Here is a 16,422-nt window from a genome sequence, read left to right as displayed (position 1 = left end):
ACGTGACTGTAAGTTACCTGAATTAGGAAATAGTTCCCAGTCACCCTAAAGCACAGAAAGATAGGGAATCCAAAAAGTTGCTTTGTCATGCATTATAAGTTATGGATTAGCCTTTCATGTCTGTCTTAGGCTATTATTTACACTAATCAGAGTTTCCTAAGCATACACCATATGACAGAAAAAGCACTTAAGCCCAGAGCCTACCGCTTTAGGGTTAAGCAGGGTAGGGGGAAGCTTCGATGATGATGCACATATGGATATTATTTTCCATGTATGGATAATAATAAACTATATAGCACTACTACATCTAACATCTAGTTTTATAAAACTATTTCAGATTTGTTTTCACATACACCATGGATTCTTCCTTCTTCCCTCGTCCCCTATACATTTTCCACTGTTGATACACTAAATCACATTAAATTGAGATGATCTATTTACATATCTGTGTTCTTAATAGATAGTAAACTTCTTGTAGGCAGAGGCTGTGTCTTACCCATCTTTGCCTCCTTAGTACCAGCCAGGATATGGTAGGTGTGCAGCAAAGAGAATATTCATATATAGAACTGTTGGCAAACTGAAGTATACTGGATGTTTGTCAAAAACCTCAGCAAAATTTAGATATTCCATACACTTCTAAAAAGTAAGACATAAACCACATCTAAAACTTCCATGTGTTACCATATTAATATTTAAGGAACTGTCAGAATGTCTATGTAAAGAGTAATCATTTAAAAAAAAAAAAATTGGACCAGAGTGGAAAAACATGAACTGTCATCCATTTGCAGAAGAATCGCCATTATCCATCAGCGATCTCAATAGTATTTATTAGTGTCTGACTTTATTGATCCCTTATTACCAGAGAGTAAGTGAGATCGAAGCTGACAGATCAGGTAATCTTCTGGCTCTGGTTTTGGCAACTTTGCTAAGTGTCTTTTTACGCTGTGGACTGTGGGAGGCTCTTAGTGAAATTGCAAGCTATTGGATTAATGGCAAAGCATCATGAACACATTAAGAATGTCTTTTTAGAGATATAAAATGTGAAAATGACTATAAAGTAGAAAGTGTCAAAAAAAAAAAGATATCACCGTGCCTCTTAGGAAAGATAGCTGTGTTTTACATAAATAATGCAACCCCAGCTTATCCTTCACTGGAAGTTCTTTAGAGATCCCCCAAATTTACATATTACGGAAATGTGTGCATGCTACAGAATTAAAACTAATAGTGGATGTCAGGAGAATGAATAATAACCAAAAGAGCTTTACATTAGAGGTAACTTAAAGAAGATAATTATATAAAAATACTTTTGTCCCCAAACTGGCTTTTCTGGTTGTTCACTGCCTCCTTGAACAATGCTGCCTTCTGTAAACTATTTCACCATAGACCAACTGATGTCTGAAATGCGAGTTCTCCTGTTTCTACACATAGGGGTGAGGGATGGATTGGTGCTACAAAATCTTACTCCTAAGACCCATATTCTCTAGTAACAGCTTACTTAAGCTGTTACTAGAGAATATGGGTAACAGGTTAAAATGGACCTCAAATTTAGTTTACCATAACCAAAATTTTCTGGGAGGAAAACACTTGTTGAAAATGATTAAAAAAAAAAACCTCCTGGTAATAAATTAAAATCGTGTCTTCATTTTTGTATGTTAAAGGGTTGACCCTGTTTTCAGGGTAAAAGCAGGATTTAAATGTATTAAAAGCAGGATAAAGAAAAGTCACAATAGGACATCTTTTTTTGTGGTATCCTTGAGAAATTTAGTAGCGTGAAATGTATAAATTTAAAATTTTTATGGTCAGTGAAATTCAAAACTTAAGCTTTACTGTTGATGAAGCCAGTAATAAGATTGCAGAATGTCTTTCTCTTGATAAAGGATCTCTGTGACTAGTTTGTTTCTTTTCAAATATGGTCAGTTAACCTTTGAACAGTGTTAACACACCACTTTAAAATAATAGAGTGAAAAGTGCAAGTGCTGTTTCTCAAATTGTAATCCCTGGGGATCCTGGTGAAATACGGGTGCTGAGTGTCCTGGTCTGGGGTAGGGCCCAGGATTCTGCATTTCTAACAAGCTTCCAAGTGATGCCCATATTGCTGGTCCCTGGTCTATATTTTGAGGAGAAAGGATGTAGAGTCCAGTCAAAAAAAATCTCAAAGTGGTATATATTTGTGAATCACAATTATAACGTCATCTTCGTGTATTTGGATTTATTGGGACCAGTGAAAGTTTGACAACCTAGGAATAGATAACGTTGATGGAGATTCAATAAATGCTAGAGCAAAGTCTGTGCGTTTGATAGCTTTATGCTGGTCTCAGTGGGCTGTTACTTTCTACTTAAATAAGCATTTGATGATCTACTTAATGAATTTCAAGAAATCGAAGCTTTAGGCTAAAGTGTGAAACAAAAATGTATTGGTACTCAGTTGATTAAAAAAAAATACAATTGAGATCCTTTCTGTGTTTCATCTTGTGCCTCTGTGTATTACAAATGTTCTCCCCCCTTCTTCATGCAGAGTATGATTTCTTCCATTGTGAACAGCACTTACTATGCAAATGTCTCAGCAGCAAAATGTCAAGAATTTGGAAGGTGGTACAAACATTTCAAGAAGACAAAAGATATGATGGGTAAGCAAAAAAACATTGCAGCGGTGGCTACATACCATTACATGTCATTTGGGAGTTTATCAAAGTCACATCTAAAGCCAGGTCTTTTGATTGCCCAATTAGAGATCAATTTAGAATGTTTCTTTGGGGGTGGGAAGTGGGTATGAGTATAATGAGATAATTAAATTCAATAAATGTTTGTGTTTAAATCAGCCAAACTGACTTGGTTGTCAGACATGGCAGGAAATCGAGGCGTGAGGAGGGGAGCTGTCATTTTTTAACATCTCAGTGAAGACCTAACCAGGCCTTGAATAACTAATATTAGCTGTGATTTCTCTCAGTGATAAGTCTGCTTTTAGGTTTTTTGCTTTTGTCTGAGGGAATGAGAAAGTGCCTATTTTTATAATCAATTTTTAAGGAAATTAAACTTCTTGAATTAAACTATATTTGTAGTTTCCACAATAGAGATCAAGTGATTTTTATCCCTCTAACCCCCAGCTTCCGTGGATGGGCACTTTGGTAAGCATATGGCTTTACCATCATACCAGAACAATCATTGTTTCATTTCTAAACTTTTAATTCCAAGATAGCATCCTCTCTTAACACATAACTTTAAGTGAATATTTATTATGCAAGAAGTACAGTAAAATCTGCAGTGTAAAATGACAGATAAAAGTTGTGTATGGTACCTAAGTATTTAGATTATGGCATTTTCTCCCTGTTGAGTCTGTTAATGTTCTCAAAAGCAAACACTGTGATTAAGGTTAATGTTTTAATTTTTATTAATATTCTCCTTCACATACTTGTACCCTCCAAAAATATATTTTAAGGTAATATAGGAATGCACATTATGTCCTGTTTTAAATCTATTTGTTTATTCCTTTACATTCATTTAATTTTTTCTAAAAAACTTTAAGAAATAAGAAAACGCAAATGTTGAGCATGTTTTAGCTCTTAATATTTGAAGAGAAACCATTTGTCTACCAAAATGGATTCTTTGCCTTTTATAGCTTAGGGCTGTAATGAAGACAATGTATCATTTTTGGAATAATTGCTTGAATTACTATTCTCTGTGAATGGCCCACTTGGGCTGATAGCACTGGTAGAAATTGAAGGTTTCTTCCCCAATTCTTAGTTATATTTTTCATGTATCAGGAGCTATAGCACTATGATAAAGTTCCTCTAAATATAAAACCTGCATATTTAATGAAAAGAGAATTGATGATTAAAATCAAACTAGAGTCTATACGTGGGAAGTTGGTGTACAGTTTGGAAAGTCTTATTTACGTACAGCTTCATGCTCAGCCTTTCCAGGCAAGAACATCAAACCAGTCTCCTCCTCATACAGCAAAGCATTTACACACTTAGAGATGACGCCCAGCCAATCCTTTTGAGGGACCTAGCCAAGGGAGAAGCATTCATCCCGGGTAGGTGGGAATAAATTGCAAAATCATGACAGCATCACCATTGTACCAGAACGATTCCCTGCAAGATTGTCTTTTGCATCTGGTGATGGTCATAGCTTCCTGAAGAAAAAACATTTGGATCTTAGCAACGCTGGGTATTATGCTGGCTTGATACACAATACATCACTTGCTTTATTCTAAAAAGTATTTCCAGATATACCTACCACCCATGATGGTTAGAATTAAAATGAAACAGTGAAACAAGGCATGTAAGATATTCAGCACAGTGTTCAATATACATTCCTTTATTACGGTCATTGTACCCACTTTTATTTATTACATTGACTCCTTTTATTCACTGCTAGGTAAAAATTGAAAGTAGGTAACATTTTATGTCATGCTTTTTCCTAGAGTATAAAGGTAATGAATATCATGAGAATATATTTGTACATTTTTTAGTTGCTTATTATAAGCTTATTTTCTTAGCTCACTGTTTATAGTCGTCATTAAGCAAATGACATTCTTTTAGAAGCCATTTTAAAACATTGTTGCTTATAAACCTTCTTGGGATAATAAGTGAGAGTGAACAACTAGTTGGAAAGAATTTGGTATAATTGATTTTATGCCTTAAATCTAAACCACATTTTAAAAATGAGATTAGAAGGGCTGTCCCACTTCCAAAGTTTATAGAATTTTTCAGAAAAGGAGAGCAAAAACACAACCTGGTAAGTTGCAACTTACGCCCTGAGCCTCCCCTTTTTTAAATTTAGGAAGTGATTAGAAATCTTTATCAATGCCAGTCATTGTTGGCTGAATGTGATTTCACTTTTTGTCCACTTTAGTTGAAATGGATAGTCTTTCTGAGCTATCCCAGCAAGGCGCCAATCATGTCAATTTTGGCCAGCAACCGGTTCCAGGGAACACAGCCGAGCAGCCACCATCCCCTGCACAGCTATCCCATGGCAGTCAGCCCTCTGTCCGGACCCCTCTTCCAAACCTGCACCCTGGGCTCGTATCAACGCCTATCAGTCCTCAATTGGTCAACCAGCAGCTGGTGATGGCTCAGCTGCTGAACCAGCAGTATGCAGTGAATAGACTTTTAGCCCAGCAGTCCTTAAACCAACAGTACTTGAACCACCCTCCCCCTGTCAGTAGATCTATGAATAAGCCTTTGGAGCAGCAGGTTTCAACCAACACAGAGGTGTCTTCCGAAATCTACCAGTGGGTACGCGATGAACTGAAACGAGCAGGAATCTCCCAGGCAGTATTTGCACGTGTGGCTTTTAACAGAACTCAGGTCAGTTGTGTTTCATAAATGGTTCTGTGCTGTCTCCTCTTTTCTTTCTTTAGTTCCATCTATAACCAAAGTTTATTCTTTTACTGTACTAACATTTTCTCTCTCTCTTGATGTGATCATATTACCTATTCCTGGCAGTGCCTCAATTTTATCACTCCTTTTCCTATGAGATATTTCTGAAACAAGGGAAACCTATGTGCAGATTGTTCCCAATTCAGGGGCTTTGAGAGACGAATTAAATGTCAAACATATTTTAAACTGGCATTACCTATGCTTTTATGTAATGGAATCATAAACTGTTTGTAGTAGATGGTTAAGAAGAGTTTCATGACTTGGTTAAGGCTCATGTTCTACTGATATCAGACTTAAGTATATAAATGTTCCCTGTTAAAGTTCTACATCGTTGTTGTTGTCTTTGATACCTTGGGAGCAATAATCCACTTAATTCTAAGCAGCCATTTTGGAAAAAGATTATATGACTCATTAATATGCTTCTAAGCTTTGTGCTCTCTCTCATGTTATTGTCTTCCAAACTTCATTCTCTAGACCAGGCATCAACAAACTTTATTCTGTTATTGACCAGATAGTAAATATTTTAAGTTTTGAAGCACATAAAATCTCTGTCGCACTGTGGAGTAATAAAGCAGCCATAGACAGTAAATGAATGGCAGTGGGTATGGTAGTATTTCAGTAAAACTATTTACAAAACAGGCCATGGAGTAAGTGTGGCTGGCAGGCCTTAGTTTGCAGACCCATTTTTAGAGATCTTACTATCCAGTTATACACCCAATGTGCACACCTTTGTCCTCCTGGGCCAATTCCTGTGACGATATTATCTATCAGCATGGAAGATGTTTAAGAGAGTCATGGAGAAAAAGTGATATATATGAGAGGTCATAAGATAAAGTATTTGAGAAACCCTAAACAAATTGACTCTGTTGAACTGTGAATGAGAATTTTTTTCTTTGTTTGGAAACTAGTGTGATACATGATATATATGGTATTTAATTTTGGCTCAGGTACACCAAAAATAAAAAAAACCATAACTTGGATTAGAATGAGGACATTATGTCTTTTCAACTTTTTTGTTTTACCACTGTTCTTTCTTTTGTCAGTTTATCTTGTTTTTGGTCCTGACTCACATTTTCCTCTCATATTTAAGTTATTTTGTTTATTACATGATTAAAAGAATAAAATTCTGGTACAGAAATAATCTAGTATTAATTCCTAGTTGGCAGAGTTTCCATACCTAGGAGAATCCCAGCTGTGACTTATTTTTGGCTTGTCTTAACTAGATTGGGAGTAGGAGACCTGACAAAGCCTTTAATTCAGTGTTTGTTTTCAGTTGATTCATCTGTTTTTTGTACGTTTGCCTGTTTTTAAAAGGGCAGTTGCACAAGGCTATGTCTCAAGTTAAAATTATATGGTTTTACCTAGTTCCATATCTTTACAGCTTAAAAAAAGTGTTCATTATTAGCTGGTACATTTAATATGACACCTGTATTCAGTTGGGGGATAATTATTGAAAATGAATGACTCAAAAGTCAACCCTCTAGGTATTCCTGTTTCTGGTAGCATTCTTTATTTTAGTAAATATAGTAACTACTAATAATTCCCCCTCCTAGTCAAAAAAAAAAAAGTCTCTGCATAAGAGTTCAATAATGCTTTTTGAATTGAGTTAAAAGCCCACAAAGACATCATGACATAGACACAAATGATATGTATATATACAGTTACTGGTAAGTGTTTTAAAAATTGAGCAGTTATTTCTTAAAGCACTAAGTAAGTGTCCTTTATATAGTGAAGAATGCTAAGAGGGTAGAACTCGGAGAAATGAGGATAAAGTTGCCACCCATCATTACAGCTTTTCTTCTCTTGGGTACAGCCAGTAGCTGTAACATCATTATGAGCAGTTGGCCATTTGTTTTGGTTTTGGTCCTTAAAAGGACAAATTCCACAGTAGCTACAGGATTTGTTACTAGAAGAAAGGCAAAATTTTCTCTTTTATACCATATTAATCTCTTTGAAAAGGTAATCATCTCTGTGGTTAATATCAAAAACAGTGACTTAATTTTTCTGAGGGTGAGAGAATGAAAACCTTGTACAGCTTGATTATAGATACCTCCTTATTAATAATAGCCAATTTAGAAAAAAGTTGTTACAAAAAAATTATTTGGTGCCCTGGATTATGAAGGGGTTTTAAAGCTTTATATTGATAATTGGTACTTTTCAGTCAAAGTAGATGTAGGGCCATATTTAAAGCTGTTTGACTTAAGAGGAAATTTATACGTATATTTAAATATTAATTCCTTGAGAACTAGCTTTTGCACATGTAGGCATGAATGTATTTTCATTGGTCATTCGTAAAAACCACATACATACATACACAGCTGCATTTATTTTTTAATGATTATGCATTCGAACGACTGCATGTAGTGTGTTTATTTCAAAGTGTATGCATTTCAATAAAAGCAGGTGCAGAGTCAGGATATGGTGTGAGTGTGGGGTACGAAAATACACATGCTAATGCATATGTATAGGCAAGGAGCTCTGCAGAGTTCAATCACACATCACACATTTGTGTGCACCTAGTACAATGTGCAATTCCAAGTTTAAAAAAAATAATGTTAAATATATACATACAAATGCAAAGTTATATGGTAAGGTCACATTAAAACATTAATAGGATAGATAACACTGTTATGAATTGAGAATTCTTTTAGTCATTGACAGCTCTGTATAACTTTAAAATCCTGGGTCTTATGTTTTAACTCTTGAGAATTTTCTCATCATCTTAATAGAGTCCTCTACATTAACACATGACCCTCTCTTATGAGTTTCACATATGACTATTTTTTTTAAGTCTACCTTTTCTGAAAATTTATGGTGAATTTATATAATTACTTGTTTTAAGGAATTTTTCCCCTTCTGAATTGATGGGCATATGTTCTTTAATTGCTGTTGAATATACCAGCTTTTAGCATATGTCATTCATTCAGCTATGCCTACTTGATGTCTTTTTAATGGAAACCTATGGCTAAAAGTAGTTGCCAAAGCCTCTAGATTTATGCTTTTCAATTCACTTTTCTATCTTATTTCTATTTAAAGGTTCTGTTACATTCAAATACATTCTTTAATATCCTTTAATTTTTAAAAGAATAAAACGTAGAGTTTAACTCTAATCCTACTCTGTGGCCTTTACTCCCTTTTTCTTCTCCCTCCCCTTGTCTTTGGTATACTTTAATTTCCAGTAAAATAAAGAATGAAGATGGATTATTCAAAACTGATAACAGTAATGGACCATCATGTAATGTTTTATTGAATTTGAGTTCTGTAAATTATGTGGTGGAGAGAAATTTGCCTGCTTAAGTATAACAGAAATTGCTACTATGTTTTTATAATTCTTCACAGTATAATTTTGAAAAAGTCCACTATCCATATCTCTATTGAATAAAAGGTAAAAAGTTGCTATTACCCCAACATGACAGCTCTCTGGTTTGCCTGCCAAAGGACAAGAGATAAATGTGTCTACTTACAACTTACTTGGCATGAGTCCAAGGTAGTAGGTGGAGTTTGAAAATTGTCTTTCACCTGGACATGTGATTAAAAATTCACCAAACAACAGAGGCAGGTAGCCTTGAAGAATATTCTATGTATTTTCTTTTTAAGAGGGAGGTTACATCAAATCATATTTTCTTTTTGAGGGCTTTGAAGTTCCATGAAGCTGATAAAATCTATTTGAATCACTGATTATGTTCAAAGAGGAGACAAACGGGAGGCCAGACAGTCTTTTTGTTCAGATTGGCAGTCTCTTTCACTTATCTGCTGTTTTAAAGAATTCATAATTAGCTTTTGGAAATACTGATAATATTTGTTGGAGGTTTTTTTCTTTCTTTTACAATTACTAATGAATTTTACTTATAATAACTTGTAAACTGTTTTTGGAATGTAAAAACAGGTTTAGGAATTCAGCAGTAAATTTATTCTTCAGTTGAAAAAAAAATAGAACTGTCACTTAACCACTATGTAATGACAATGCAAAATAATTTTATCTTTTCATATATATAGCACACGTCTAATTATTGGTAAGATGTGAAGTCCTAGTGAAAGGCAGCTTCTCGTTTTCAATAAATTAATATTTATGAGGTACTGGTAACTTCCTACTTCCTACGTAACATTACAAGTTCTCAGGTTCTTTTCAGACACAAGAATGACTAATGATTTTATTTAGTTTAAATTTGTTGAGCACCATTGATTCATGTTACTGATGACATATTTTTGTCCTGATGTTTCACATATTCTATGACATAAATAAGGTACCTGATGGCCTTGGTATACTGTTTTTTAGCGTGAAGCATTTTTGGTAAAAGGTCACTCTTATTGTCCACTGTGTGAGGCGTTACTACAAATGACCTTGGCAAGTCTATACTATATCTTCAACTGTAGGAAATAGGAGATGGTGACCACATATATCTTGAATTCAGCATGTAAATAAGAATGCAGCTATTTAAGTAACAACAACCTGAACAGGACCAAAACATGCATTCCCATATCTAGGATCTGATCACAGTTATTTTGCATCCAAAATTATTCTAAAGTGACATTATTATTATTATTTTAGTAATTATAACTAATAAAAATGTTTTCTGACAATATTTTTAAGCATTTCCACCAGGGGGCACTCCCCTCATTGAAAGCTCTGGGCCAAAAAAAAAAAAAAAAAAAAAACCCCAGAAGGTTTCTAAAACACCTGAGACTATCTACACTGGCTTCTTTAAGCCAAATACTACATTGGCTCTTGAGTGTTTGAGAGTTTGAAACATCACTTTACACCTTCCACATATTTCTGGCAAACAAAAAACTTTGTTCCAGTAGAATAATTAATGTAAGTGGAAGTAAAATGCTTTGCCCCTAAAAACGCTTGTAAGCTCAAATAGGAAGTCACACTAACATCAAAATATAGATAGAGAACATTTAAAATTTTCTCCCAAGTAGTATGCTATCTTCCAGTCTAAGCCATACGGAAATGATTTAGTCTTATGCTAGCAAGACTTGAGAAAGAGTATTATTTTGTATGTTTTCCTGTATTTGATTTTCTCACTATAGATCTCTGCTGCCTCAGGAAATATTTTTGATAGAAATATGTGATATATTACTTTGTTATTTGGGATTTTTAAATATCTAATTTCAAGTTTCCCAAATAACATCCTAAATATTTATAACTATCTTTTGCCCTAATCTAATTTTTTTAATTATTAGACAATTAGGATAAACAAAATGCCACAGAACTTTTCACTGTAGGCCCAAATGATTGCTAATAACTACCACTAGAATTCACTCATGGGTAGCACATCTTGTTCTTAAGTTCTATCACCTATTTGTGACTTTTTTTCCATTGTGGTCTGCATACACATGATCAATCCATTTAGTGAATATTTATCAAGCATTTATGTGATAGGCATTGTGCTGGGATGATGAAAGTGAATATTAGATTATTATACTCAAGGAATTTGTAGCATATTGTGTTTATACTGATGTTTGCATGTATCCATTTTAGTGTAGTTGATAATATATTGCTTTGTCAAGCACATTTTTTAAGACATAGCATTTGGTGGAGAGGCGTAAAGAGCAAAGGTTATTTTTTACACCCATTTTCAAACTTTTTTTTTTTGAGACCTGAATGTTTTACTTTCAGTATGACACATCAAAAGCAGTCAATCTAATTAGTTGGCCTTGTGCAAATTAAATAGCTGGATGATTGACTGCCTGTTTGACTGAATTTTAGTTAAATTGACTCGATGTTTTGCGCTTGTGTAGACACAGTTGCAGCATTACTCGTTAGTATCCTAAGTAAAAGGACATGCGCCCTTCATACTTCAGTCACATTTCTTAGGGTAAAACCGAAAGTTCAGGTCCAATTCTTAGGCTTTACCTGTAAGAGACTAAGTGAGAGACAACTTTAAAATGGACTCTTAAGCCTTCTGCACCTGTTAAAAGCTTTTTAAAATACCGGCTTGTAAATCACTTAAAAAGTATCAGTATTTTTGTATTGTCTGCACCTAACTGCTACATTTAGGCAGTATGGTATATTATCCTTAAATTTGGGAACAAAACCAGGTTTGCACTTCTAACAAACCATGAAAAGAACAGAAATGTTTTAACCTTGGGGCTCCATTGTTGAACATGACAACTTACCTTCCTTTCCCCAATATACCTTTAACCATTTCTGCAGGATATTGGAAAGTAGATTTGCAATTTATATAGAAATCTTGACAAAATTTTATTCTGAAGCTGATATTCTGGCTAAGTGAAGACATGAAATATCTCTTGCTATTCTAAGCGTTATTTCATGTACAAGATTAAAGAGAGAAGGGCTGCTTAGCCCTTATAAAATAGAAATTTTTCCCATACTTGTGTTTCATATTATGTCTTAAACACAATAGGGAAAACCACCTATTTTTGAAAGAGTTCTTCCAAAAGTTAAAAACAATAGTTGAAAATTGATGTTCTGCTGTGGGGGTGGGGGAAGACACCTTAAGAGTTTTCTAATGGTTTATTAATTTCTTCTATCACTAATAACAATTTTTATTCCCTAAGAAATTTGATAATTACAGAATTTGATATTCTTTTCTTGGCATGCTATGATGGATTTTCGCAATGTTGAAAAGTAGTTAATGTATTTCAAATCTTATCTATGGTTTTTAAAGTTCAAAATTTAAACCCATTAACTAACGGTATAATACAGCAAGATAGTATTTAGAATCATTTGTGATAGTCAGTGAGGTTCTCTGTAATTGGTAAATTGAAAGGGTCATGTGGTGTCATGTACTTTGATAAGTTGAAGTATAAGGAATAATTTTAAACATTGCCTGTGAAAATACAACATAAACCTTAGGTGATGATTTAGTAATAATCTTTGTTCTAATATGTTAAAATTCATTTTCTGGTATTTTCTTTGAAAGTTCTACTTCTCTAGAAATGGCTTTGTATCTTTACATATTGGGCTGTAGGCATTCCACTGCCTTTGTCTAGGCAGCTTGAGAACTATACAGTTCAATGCTGTTGCATTATGAGGATTTCATTTATTCTTAACTTCCCTGGATCGTCTTTCTGTGAAAGATTTCATGGCAAGTTAAGCTACTCAAAGGAAGGAGACCAATTAGGCAGTTTCAGTTTATGTTATATGTAAAGCAGATGCTTAATAAAATTAAGAATACAATTGAGGCTCTCTTCTCTACCACTTCAATTGTAACTAATATATTCCTATGCAGAATTAATGCCTCTGACTGTTCATTTTCTAAACAGAGTGGAAAAGAAAAGGGAAGGATCACCGCTGGCTGGGCAAAGCAGGGGAGCAGGCTCACCCTGTGCCTTTCATTTCCTGCAGGGCTTGCTTTCAGAAATCCTCCGAAAGGAAGAGGATCCCAAGACTGCATCCCAGTCTTTGCTGGTAAACCTTCGGGCTATGCAGAATTTCTTGCAGTTACCAGAAGCGGAAAGAGACCGAATATACCAGGACGAAAGGGAAAGGAGCTTGAATGCTGCTTCAGCCATGGGTCCTGCCCCACTGATAAGCACACCGCCCAGCCGCCCTCCCCAGGTGCAGTCTCCCTTTCCTCTTTGCCTTTGTTTTTCTTTTTTCTTTTTTTCTTTTCTTTTTTTTTTTAATGCTTGAGGAAGAATCTCAGTAAGAAATTAGATAGATAGATACATAGATTTAGATGTTTTTAAATTCATAGAGTTGCTTGAGGAGAATTTGGTCCCAAATCATTAATTCTGATATAAAAACAATAAGCTACTAATTAGAGAGAAGAAAATTGCTTTGTGTTCCTTCTTTCTTTGGGTTATTTGGTGGTGAAAGTAGTCTTTAAATGGGATATTTGTCTCTACTATTGTTATTAAGAAGTATTTTAAACTCAGTAGAAAAAGAATAAAGTCGGTTTTTTCCCAACTAGTTTTAGAATCGCCGTTTGAATAGTAAATAAATAAAAATAAGTAATTTCATTTGTATTTATACTTTCCAATACGAACTGCAGCTGGTACCAATTACACACCATCTCGTTTGTAATCTTTCATAATTAAGTTTAATAAAATCCTTGAAGGCAACTTTAAATGGAGCTGATAAGGAATTCTATCCATATTGCAAGATATGGGCACATTTTCTCTTTCTTTAAATTTTTGTACTTTTTAGGAAAGAAAGTCGCCTTCCAGGTAACTTTGGGTATGTGACTCTGTATTGTTGTTTTTTTAAACTAAGTTTAAAAAGTAACCTCATAACTGTTAAAATTCAGTAATTCAATTTGCATTACAAACCATTAGATAAAAGTTTGCTAGTTAGTGTATTAGACTCAAAACCACAAGCAAATATATTTTCTTATATGTTTAGCTTGTGACATTTACAGTTCTTAAAAATAAGGTCAGCTAAAATTGGATAAAAATTGAACATAGAAGAAAAAGTTCAAATATTTGTATGACAATGTCACAGTGAAATTGTGTCTTGATGTTACTTTATTTTCATCAATAGTAGAAAGTAATCGTACATTTTCATGTATAGAAATCTAGAAAAAACCCATCTAACACTAAAGAATGAAAGTGCTACAGATACTCCATAAATAAGAAATAAATATAATATTTAGCCACTTTAAACTGCTTATCATAAGGTTCTGAAACGATTATTTTTTAGAAATGTCACAAAAATCCATTTTTGCTATTTTATTTAATGAAAATCAATCTGGTCTTGATGCCTATAGGAACAGACTATAAGGAAAGCATTGCTATAATTGTGTATTTAAAAAGTCATGCTTCTTTAGGAGAAAAGCATGGCATCTGTATACATACGTACACACCCACCTGCCCACACACACACAGTTATGGAATTTGATCTGTAAAGGCTTCTCTAAAATATTCCCTAAGATAAAGAATGAGGAATTCTTTATGTATAAAAAATATGACTTCTAAGAATGGTTAAAGAGAAAAGATAAACTATGACTTCTAGGAATGATTAAAGAGAAAAAATGTACAAAATGAAATAAAGTAATTTAGTTTAGTACTTTTCCTGTGGTGTTTAGTGTTAATACACACACCTTTATCAGTTAACTGTTAACTTTGCTCTGGAAGTCATCACAGACAGAACTCTGAGCAGAGAATTACTTTACTTACCACTTAATCTGCTATACCAATAAAAGAATGGCTTACTTAAGACCAGTATGAACTTCATTCAACATTGAGCTGCTTTAAAAAAAAAAAAATAGCCAGATATATGACTTTGTGGTTCCTTAATACAGCTTTTGTTTTCTAATTTTTTTAAGACTCTAATGGTTTTATTTATTTTCCAAATGTGATTTTGGTATTGTTACTCATCAAGTTTTTTAGTGAGCTAAAGTTACACCAGTTCTTACTAAGTGATATTTCTTTTCATATGCTGTTAAGATACTATTGGATAACTTTCCTATATGTATGCTTAAAGGCTTTATCTGCTGATAAGCTGGGATGGAAAATATGTTTTATTTTTCCCAAATTATTAACTGGTTGAGCTACCCTTAGCTGTATTTGTTCTGAAGAGGAGTTGAGACCAAGCCCATAGCCAGGGTATTCAGCCAATGATGAACATATACAGTATATACACTATGTAGATTCTTAGTGGGAAACTCTTTCAAAGAAAACATTTCTATTAATGCAGTATTACTGGCCATCTAACCAGACACCAAAATGATTAACTGATAAGTGTGTATGTAATTTTATTTTGCTGCTATAATATAAATCTTTAAATTATTTATATATAATAGAGATCACTACCAGTTTATTCACATTCTTTCCTTTAACCATGAATCAATGAATTAAATTTTAAGAAATTCTTAACGTACTGAAGGTATTGTCAATGCAAAATGAATACTTTGGATTTGGAAAAACATGTTACAGAGCAGTTGAATTAATACTGTCTTGTAGCAGTTGAAATAATGAAATAATGCTTAAACAGTTGAAATAATGAAATAATGCTTAAACTGGAACCAGTATGCATATGAAAAATGAGTTAAAATGAAGGAAAACTGGAGAAAACCACAGACACACAGACTGCAAAATTTTGTCTTTTTAAATGTTACATTTTGCCAAAGAGGAGTCCATGAGAAATCAGTATACATTTCATTTCTCCCAAAATGAAGAGATTTGAAACCTATTTTGAGACAAATCTTGGGCTTGGTTTGCACCTGAAACCTGATTTCTTTCTAAAGAACCACATGTTAAAAGCAGAGGCCTTTAGTGGTCACAGAAGACCCAGTCCCCCTAAGGCCTAGGAAACTGGATTCTCTTCCAGCTCTTTATAGAGTGTAAAACATAACAGAATATGATTTTGGAGTGCCCCTGGGGCATACCATAACAAGGACCTAGATTATAAGTCATCTTCAAGAAAGAACTTCTCTGGCTAGTCAGGCCCCACTTGGGGACACCCAGCCTCAGGAAACACGAAAGCTCCTTGATGGCCCAGTCCAGGTGAGATGCCTCCTACGCAGAGGTGTCCCTTGTGCTCCGGTAAAGGCAGTTATGCCCGGTGCTTGGTCCTCTGCCTGGGGCTATAGGCTCTGAGCCAGACCTGGTTGCTGCATGCGTGTTTTCACAACTTACATGCTCTAATTCAACAAATAAGATTATTTTGCACCTGATAATGATTCACACCCTGACTTGATAAAAGCTATTCTGAAAGCAGCTGAATGCATTAATTCATTGAATCTTCAACCAACCGTTCCCTAGGAGAAAAATGAGAAAAACAAGTTTAAGGTTTATTCAGAGTTTTCCAATCCTGTTTTAAGCCTCTTGCTCCTTCCACTACTTCAAGCCACCTCCTCAGAATATAAGCAAACTTATTTTAGGAAGGGAAAAGTGAAACTTGGAGATCAAGTCTGTCATAGAGGATGGAAGGTTTTATTGTTAGAATGGGAAGAGGAGTGTGTGCTAGAGCATTGTCCTCATGAAATCACTTGTTTGACAAATGATCTATGGAAGACTGGACAGTGGAATTTCTGGGATTGCGGGGAAAACAGCCCCTTTTAAACTTTGGTCTAATGAAAAATATCTGGAAGAACCCAGGCCTCCCAAGCTCCTTGGTCTTAAGGTTTCT

General features: G+C 34.4%; 1 protein-coding gene across 12 annotated transcripts in view; it reads left to right on the top strand.

Annotated features, from left to right (window-relative positions):
- Positions 1-16,422, top strand: part of SATB1 (SATB homeobox 1) — a 98,908-nt gene that overhangs the window by 45,773 nt on the left and 36,713 nt on the right. For all 12 annotated transcript variants that reach the window (XM_037736386.1, XM_017522215.2, XM_017522217.2 and 9 more), the window contains 3 exons: positions 2,516-2,627; positions 4,855-5,309; positions 12,697-12,909. In XM_037736386.1, the coding sequence (XP_037592314.1) occupies positions 2,516-2,627; positions 4,855-5,309; positions 12,697-12,909 (780 nt within the window). The remainder of the gene's footprint in view (positions 1-2,515; positions 2,628-4,854; positions 5,310-12,696; positions 12,910-16,422) is intronic.

The sequence above is a fragment of the Cebus imitator genome, unplaced genomic scaffold (assembly GCF_001604975.1).
Source record: "Cebus imitator isolate Cc_AM_T3 unplaced genomic scaffold, Cebus_imitator-1.0 Scaffold24, whole genome shotgun sequence".
Taxonomy (NCBI): Eukaryota; Metazoa; Chordata; class Mammalia; order Primates; family Cebidae; genus Cebus; species Cebus imitator.
The sequence above is the reverse complement of the archived record's forward strand: the minus strand, read 5'-3'. Positions and strand labels throughout refer to the sequence as shown.